Source organism: Nyctibius grandis, chromosome 16, assembly GCF_013368605.1.
Source record: "Nyctibius grandis isolate bNycGra1 chromosome 16, bNycGra1.pri, whole genome shotgun sequence".
NCBI lineage: Eukaryota > Metazoa > Chordata > Aves > Nyctibiiformes > Nyctibiidae > Nyctibius > Nyctibius grandis.
The window spans coordinates 6,329,377-6,337,203 of record NC_090673.1 but is presented as its reverse complement, the minus strand read 5'-3'; the positions used below and the strand labels follow the sequence as shown (position 1 = coordinate 6,337,203).

The following is a 7,827-nucleotide window of genomic DNA, read 5'->3' as shown; positions in this document are numbered from 1 at the left end:
GGGTTAAAAGGAGAGGGGTGTGCCAATCGCTGCAGTGCTCCTATGTGTGATTTCATTCAAATGAGGAGGAGGAGCAAATTGGCTGAAGATAAGGTATTGGAAGATGCCAAACCGAGCCATAAATACACCTGTAAGACAAACAAGAGAACTGATACTCGAGAGTGTTGCCTACGGCTGATGAGGTCTGAGATAAAATAATGGGGAAGAGATTTTCAGGCAGTGTCCACTTGCGAAGGATATAAAAGGCAAGTTCAAAGCTGTATTTGCTGCGGCAGCAGAGGAGCCCAGAGCCACCCAAGGACTCGCGAGCCAGCTCCAAGCGATCCCACCTGGGCGCACACATCTGGGTGCCACTGGGTGCGTGGGTCTGGGCGCGCCAGCAGGTGAGCTGACATTACTTACATCTTGTAAAATAAAATCACCTTCCCCTGCTGCAGTATCTCATGGTGAGGTTTTTTGCAGTTTCCCATGTTCTCCTCTGCTTGGCACAGTGTTTCTTTTGCTCCTCCCGGAGCGTGGGGACAGCTTTCAGAGCTGATCTCCTTGCAGCTCTCACTGACTAGCGTTGTTCCCAGATGGCTGTCTCCAACCACCTTTCTCCCGTGTTTGGGTTTGCAGGAGCCTCCACCACGATGTTCGCTAACAAGAAGCACTTCACCACTGCCATCGTCGGGGCACTGATTGCACTCTCCATCATTGCCCTTGTTCTCAGCCTGGTGAAGATTGAAGATGTCACCCTGCCACCCACGGTCAAGGTGAGCCCCAAAGAGGGTCCCCAAGCACCACTGCAGAGACCAGTCACCTTGGGCAGGTGCTCAGAGTCTACGGCTTATCTTCTGGGTTAGGAGGTGACGGGTGGTCAGTAGGACCTGCCTTGTAGTAGCTGGGTGGGTGTTTTCTTCCCATCTCAAGATGCAGGCAGAGGAAATACAGCCTGGCCACCTCAAAGTCAGAGAGGGAAGCCTCCTCTGAAACTAGCCAGCATGCTATGCGCTTGACGTGTTTCAGGGAGATGATTATCTCAGGGCAGATGGGTAGGGCAAAGCCCTGCCCCATTCCCTCTGCCCTCCCAGGGTGATACACCTCCACATGGCCTTTGTTCCTGCCAGCTCCCACCACCCTTGCCCTAACCTGCTCCTCCCCGTCCCTCCCCTGCAGCTTGGCATCCCACCTGGCTGCTGGAAGAGGGTTGGTGCAGTTTCAGGGTGAGGTGGAGGGCTTTACGGGGGAGAGGCACACAGCTGGGTGCTCCTGGACTGGGGCTGGTGTGGCTCTGCCAGTCCCTGCCCAGGCTGGGTGCAGCCATGGGGGTAGCAGAGAGCACTGGAGATGGGGGAGTTGCTGGCCCCAAGGTGGGGCCAGTGTAGACGCAAAAGGTATGTGACCAAGAAAGAAAATAAAACAGCATGAGGAAACAACCATGAAAATGTTTGTGTAAGCTGGCGTTGCACAGACCTCAGGAGAAGGAATGAAAAAGTCCCTCAGTTGCCATGAGAAATGCCCATGCTGAGACACGCACTATCACCCCCCTGCTCTGCCACAGTGCAGGTAGCTGTGCCTTAGAGAGATGTTTTTTGGGGCATCCTTTGGCACCACCACCCTGGCAGGGCCATGGTGGGGCCAGGGGCAGGCTGCAGCTCTTCCCACCAGAGTGATGTCTTGGTTTTTCCTTCCAGTATGGGATGGTGTTTGATGCAGGCTCATCCCACACCTCTCTGTTTGTCTACGAGTGGGACTCGGACAAGGAGAATGACACCGGTGTGGTCAGCCAGACCTTGTCCTGTGATGTCCAGGGTCAGTATCACCCTGCCATGGGCTCAGTGCTGCCCTGCGTGTTCATGTGGCGGGTGGGATGACCTGGCCCTCCTTCTCTTTGGCCTGCCCACGCTGGGTAGCTCTGTCCATCGGGCTGTCACTGCTGGCATGGTGGGGAGCCCTGGCTGTAGGCAGGGTGGTCCCTGACTCCCCGCTGGCTTTGCTCCATGGTTGGAGGGCCCTCAGCACCATGTAGCACCCACACACTTGGTGGGACTGAAGCACCTTGGTGTTGCTCTCGATTTTCACTCCTCCACCTTGGACTGACCCTAGCTGCTCAAGCTGCTGTCCTGGCTGGGGAAGGTCTCATCCATAGAGCTGGGGACACTGCTGAAAGCATGGGAGATGTGGGGAAGCCATAGGAGAGGAACGTAAACGTGGGTCAGTCAGGTCTCAGGGGACCAGCGGACCTTGGCAACGCACCCTTTGTTGCTAAGAGGTGATGGACCTTGCTGCCTCATGTCCTCTTGCTCCCACATCCTTGTTCCCCAGCCATTCCCGCCAGCTAGTCCCAGCCTGGCTCTCTTCCAGGGCGAGGCATATCGAGCTATGCCAATGATCCCCCGAAAGCCGGCGATTCCCTAAGAGAGTGCCTGGATAAAGCCCTGAAGGTCATTCCTGCTGCAAAACAGAGGGATGTCCCAGCTTATCTCGGAGCAACGGCAGGCATGAGGCTACTGAGGTATCGCTGTGGGGCACGGGGGTGACAGAGCAGTGACCAAGCTGCAAGCAGCCACTGCCAGGACATGGTGTCCTGCATGGGGCCAGGCTGCCAGGAGGTCCCAGCTCTCATGCTGCCATGAGCAAGCACCTGGGGAGTGGGGAGAAGGCAACCCGGTGGGAACACACGGGTGGCTGAGCTGTCCTGAGTGATTGGCCCTGGGGCAGAGAGGCTGCTCAGAGATGTCTCTTGGCATCCTGGGACTCCATGGGTGCTGCACACCCAGTTCCAAGCAAGAAACGCTTCTCAGAGCTCTTTGCTCTTCATTATTCCTTATACACAAGGGACTTGAGATGCCACCAGGGGATGTGCCATCTGCCCAGAAGGATGGGTGCTGGTGGGAGAGCAGGGCAGAGGTAGGAAGCAACAGGGTGCTGCAGGACCTGCCCTTACCTTTCACCAGCCCGTATTAGCTCTTTTCAAATGTCAGCCTTCATTTCATGGTTCTTGGTTTTATCGCTGCAGATACCTATGATTATTTCTGTGCCCTGGCAATCAGACCCCTTCCCTGGGAAGAAGCTGGGTCACAGCCTGAAGGTTACTCGCTTCAGAGAGCAAGCACATGCCAGCAGCCCTGAGACATCTTCCCCCACTCAGAGGTCTGAAACCAGGCTGGCACCTTCCCAAAAGACCCACCCCAGCTCAGCAGCCAGCCCTGGCCTTGGTGCAGTCAGTGGGTGATGTTCAAACCTGGCTTTGCAGCACAATCCCCTCTGGCCTCCAGCACTGAAGATACTTAGGTAGGGAAGGGTGGCCTGGCAAACCTCTACTTGACTGGGATAAAGCTGCACTGGAGGGAAGAGATTGCTATTGCTCCTAGATTTGTGGTGCCAAGTCTGGACAGCCGGGTTTTTTGCTGTACAAGCAGCTTTGACGAGTTATGTAGCAGGAACCATCATTTCACACAAACTGCTTGTTGCAAAAAAATGGAGTATGTGGAACTGGGGAAAAAAAAACAACAGACTGTTTGTGTTTCATCTGTAGCATTGCTGTAGCTGGGTATGTGTCCTGACCTTTGGGTTCTCCTTAGGGAACAGAACAGCTCAGCCACAGATCGAGTCCTGGCTGAAGTTGCTAAGACCATGCAAGAGTACCCTGTGGCTTTCAGAGGGGCTCGAATCCTTACAGGGGAGGAGGAGGGGACTTATGGCTGGATCACCACCAACTACCTGCTGGACTCCTTCACTAAGGTGGGAGAAGGGTGATAATACAGTTTTTCTGATTTTTCTTAAGCTGGCTTAGCACAGAAGGAAAGGTCTGGGTTAGCGGCTTTCTAGAATGACTTGGGGGAAGCAGCAGGTTGTCCTCCGGCTTGCCTACAGTGAAAGAGGAGGGAGGAATCAGGAGTGGGGGTGTCCCTGCTAAGAGCTAAGGGCACATCTCCACACCATGTGGAACCTTGGGACACGTGTATCCTGGGGACAGCGAGATCGGCCGTGCAGCCCAGTGAGGACCATTTGCTCCTGGTGGGCTTCATCTCGCTGCCCTGGGAAGGTCCATCTCCATGTGGTGCTGCGAGGCCCCAGTTTTGGTTCAATGTGCCAGTCTGAAGGAAGCTTACACCAACCCCTTCCCTGCCACCCTCTACCCCAGCACTGCCGCAGCTCAGAGCGGTGCTGGCTCCCTCGGGCTCCTGTGCAGGCTGTCGGAGGATTTCTGTCCTTCCCCTTGCCCCAGCACCTCCGCAGCCTGCTCTTCAGCAAGGGCGGCCCATCCGGGCTAGGTGCCCACCAGCACTTTGGTCTGGGGACTGGTGACTCAGAGCCGTGTGAGCCCACAGCACGTTGGCACATCTTGACCATCAGGCAGTTCAATCTCTGTTTTTTCTGGCTCTGATAAATGGCCAGGCTGGTTGGGCAGGGAAGGCAGGGAGGCCTCACGTGCGGAAATAAGTGAGTTAATACCTGTTGAATTTAGTAACAAAACCCTATTGACTTCAATGGGATGAGAATTTTGCTCAGGGCAAGCAAGCACAGCCGTGTACTACTCCTCTTCCTCTCCTGTCTCACCTTGGCAGTACTCCCCCAAAGCACACACGTGGGTTCGTCCAGAGGCAGCCAACATTTTTGGGGCGCTAGATCTTGGAGGAGCATCCACTCAAATCAGCTTTATGCCCGAAGGTTCAGTGATAAACTGGAACGAAGCCTCCAATTTCACGCTCTACGGGTATAACTACACCATCTACACACACAGCTACCTCTGCTACGGGCAGAACGAGATGCTGAAGCGACTGGCAAAGGAATTAATTGCGGTGAGAGGGGAATGGGGGGGTAATTGGACTCTGCTCTCATGATACCAACCACAAACTTGTTAACGCATAAATTAAGAACAGGCAATGCACAGGTACCCCTATAGCTGCCCCCAAACCTCAACTACTCTGTGACTGCACAGACTTGAGAAAAGTGAACCAGAGCTCTTTCTCAGGCCATTTTTTGGAAGGTCAGTGGGGAAGAGAGTCTTCACGGAGTTGCATCTTACCAGGAGGAGCAGCCTTGGTGAGCCAGAAGGGTTTGCTCATGCTGCACAGCCAGAAAGGTCCCAGGGGTTGTCCTTGGCTGGGGCTGGAGCTAGAGACAGAGCTAGAGCTTGGGTGGAGAGGGCTTTGAGTGCCCCAAACCATGATCCTGCTGGCCAGGGCAGAGATGTGCTGGGTCCTTGAAATTGCTCTGCCACCGTGGGAGAGGGAATGAGACAAAGCAGAGTGAGAGTTAGTGTAGACCAACAGGACCAGGCTTAAACAGCAGGAGGGTCTTTCCCTGCTGAGGAGGTGGGAGATGCCTGCACCCATGGCTTTGGGGGGAGCGCTGGGTAAACCCTGCCGCCCAGCATGCCCACCAGGAGGGTCTGGAGGAGGCTGCAGCCTGCCATTTTGCTATTCCCAGGAGTCGTCCTCCAGCACGCGAGTCGATCACCCTTGCTACCCAAAAGGCTACAATGAAACCGTCTCGCTGTCTTCCTTCCGCACCAGCCCCTGCACCAACCGGAGCGACCCACGCCTGCCCCTCGGCGACAGGAACGTGACCCTGGAGGGAAGGGGCAATGCCAGCAGGTGCCTGGATGCCGTCAAGAAGCTGTTCAACTTCTCAGCATGCGGCCAGAGCCAGGACTGCACCTTCGACGGTGTCTACCAGCCCCTGGTCAGCGGGCAGTTCATCGTAAGGCAAATCCCATCCTCTCACCTCCTCGGCAGAGCCTGTCACTGGGTGCTGTGGTGTCCCTGCGTGCCCCATGGCACTGTCACCTCCCCGCAGCACAATGGGGGCAAGAACCTCCCAGATTAAATTGCCACTGCCCCAGGGCACACCAGGGATTTCTGCCATCTGGTTTTCCAGCCAGCTCTCCAAATGGGACCAAGTTAATAAAACAGCTGCTTAGTCAAAAAAACAGGTTTTCAGTAAAAAAAAGCAGCTTGCCCTGGGACTATGTAAGGGTGGGACAAACCTGGTGGGGGACAAACCCCACCTCCTGCTTCAGGGGAGACGGGGGCAGCTGCCTGGAGGGTTTTCCCCACTGCAACTCAACGGCATTTCTACCTCTTGCCTTTCAGGCCTTCTCTGCCTTTTACTATAACTTCAAGTTTCTCAACCTGACCAAGGGGCAGTCGCTGGCCACTGTCAGGGAGACCATCGAGCATTTCTGCACAAGAAGCTGGGAAGACGTACGTTCCCCATGATGGGAGGCTGTAGGGAAGCCTCACAAGCAAAGGGGTCCTGGGGTGGGGGAAGAGGAGCAGGGGCTCCCCCAGGGCAAGGCTCCCTGGTTGCTGAGCTGTGCCGTACACGGCGGAGCCATCCCTGAGCTCTGTGAGGGAGCCAGGACCGTCCTGTACCCGCTCTTGGGGGCCCTCCTTGCTCAGACAACATTGGGAAAGGGGTAGCCAGGGGCAGGTGACAGCAGCAAAATCTCCCCTCCACCACAGAAGCTGGGAATGGAGGTGGGTTTGTAGCACTGGAGGATGGTGAGAGGAGAGCCAGCTGCTGGCACCACTCTGGAGACATGTCAAATGGGGACGGATAAGGTCAAGAGATGTGCTAGGACCACCACGGGGCAGAGAGCAGGAGCCCCTGGCATGACTAGGCTGAAATGGGAGAAACTGGGGCAGGAGGAGCTCCAATATGTCTCTCTGATTCCATGTGGAGTGTAAATCCTCCTCAAAGGAGTTGCCCTATGTGGACAGGTCCAAAATACCTGCCTGGTCCAGAAGTCTTTTTCTGGATGCTGGTGACTGCGGAGCCATTGTCCCTCATGTAGCAGTCATCAGGGCATTGTCCCTGCACAGAAATTGCCTGCAAATAACTTTCCTTCCTCCTCAAACATGTCCCCACCCCAGCTGTCTTCTAGCTACCCTGAAGAGAATCCTGAGCGACTGCCTAAATACTGCGCCAACGCCAACTACATCCTCACACTCCTCCTCGACGCCTACAAGTTCAACGAGACCAACTGGAATAATATCTTCTTCCAGATAAAGGTAGGCAGCAAACCCAGTCTGCGGGCAGGAGCAGAGGCAGCGCTGGGGAGAACAGCCAGCTTCCCGCATTGGGGTGCTGTGAGAGCCACGGTCCAGAAAGCCCTGCCTGCCCCACATCCCAGCGTGGCACTGGGTGAGGGGCCAGCTACTGCACCCCATTTAGGCCGTGCAGGAGCACATGGCCCTGCATCGTCGGTGTGGCTTTCCTGCAGGGCTAACTCATCGTCCCCTCTCTCCTCGGGCAGGCAGGGAGCACCGACGTTGGCTGGACGCTGGGCTACATGCTGAACCTCACTAACATGATCCCGGCAGAGGCTCCGGCATGGGTGAAGGGGCACGTTCCTTCCCTGTGGGCTGCAGCCATCGCCTTCATCATCTTCACCCTTGCCTTGGGGCTTGCTGCCCTGCTCCTGCTCTTGTGGGTATAGGAGCCCTGCTGCGTTTTGGAGCCTGGTAAAAGCATGTCAGGGCTGGAAGACTGCCTGCACTGCTGTGCCCTGCGCTTCTCTCAGTGGGACTGCAAGCCCGAGACTGGTTCAACGATGCTGAGCACGTTAACCTCTACAGAACTGAAGAACCGAGGGCTGGCCTCCCATGGGACTGCCCCCAACATGCAGATAGGCACCACGTGAGGTTTCCAGAGAAGCTCCACTCCTGTGGAGACCTGCTGGGATCAGCCTACACACCACAGAAACCCCAGCCATGCCTACGTGCCTCCTTACACCACTATGCCTGATACAGATCTGGCCTCCATCCCACTGTCTGGCATGTGGGGCCATGGAGAACCAGCCTGGCTGTGGAAGAGCTCCCCAAGTGCCAGACT

The 7,827-nt window shown here is 56.0% G+C and overlaps 1 protein-coding gene across 1 annotated transcript; it reads left to right on the top strand.

The window, feature by feature from the left end:
• The first annotated feature begins 632 nt into the window (after positions 1–632).
• LOC137670817 (ectonucleoside triphosphate diphosphohydrolase 8-like) lies at positions 633–7,432 on the top strand. The gene is made up of 9 exons (XM_068413912.1): positions 633–755; positions 1,677–1,794; positions 2,347–2,497; positions 3,567–3,726; positions 4,554–4,787; positions 5,419–5,691; positions 6,084–6,194; positions 6,867–7,004; positions 7,250–7,432. The coding sequence occupies exons 1-9, from the start codon at positions 633–635 to the stop codon at positions 7,430–7,432; spliced, it is 1,491 nt and encodes a 496-aa protein (XP_068270013.1).
• Positions 7,433–7,827: the final 395 nt, after the last annotated feature.

Bases quoted from the DNA above. Each gene is read 5' to 3' on its own strand.
- LOC137670817 (XM_068413912.1), top strand. From the start codon at position 633: ATGTTCGCTAACAAGAAGCACTTCACCACTGCCATCGTCGGGGCACTG. The intron at 756-1,676 runs GTGAGCCCCAAA...TTTTCCTTCCAG, and splicing joins CCCTGCCACCCACGGTCAAG to TATGGGATGGTGTTTGATGC. The intron at 7,005-7,249 runs GTAGGCAGCAAA...CTCCTCGGGCAG, and splicing joins ATATCTTCTTCCAGATAAAG to GCAGGGAGCACCGACGTTGG.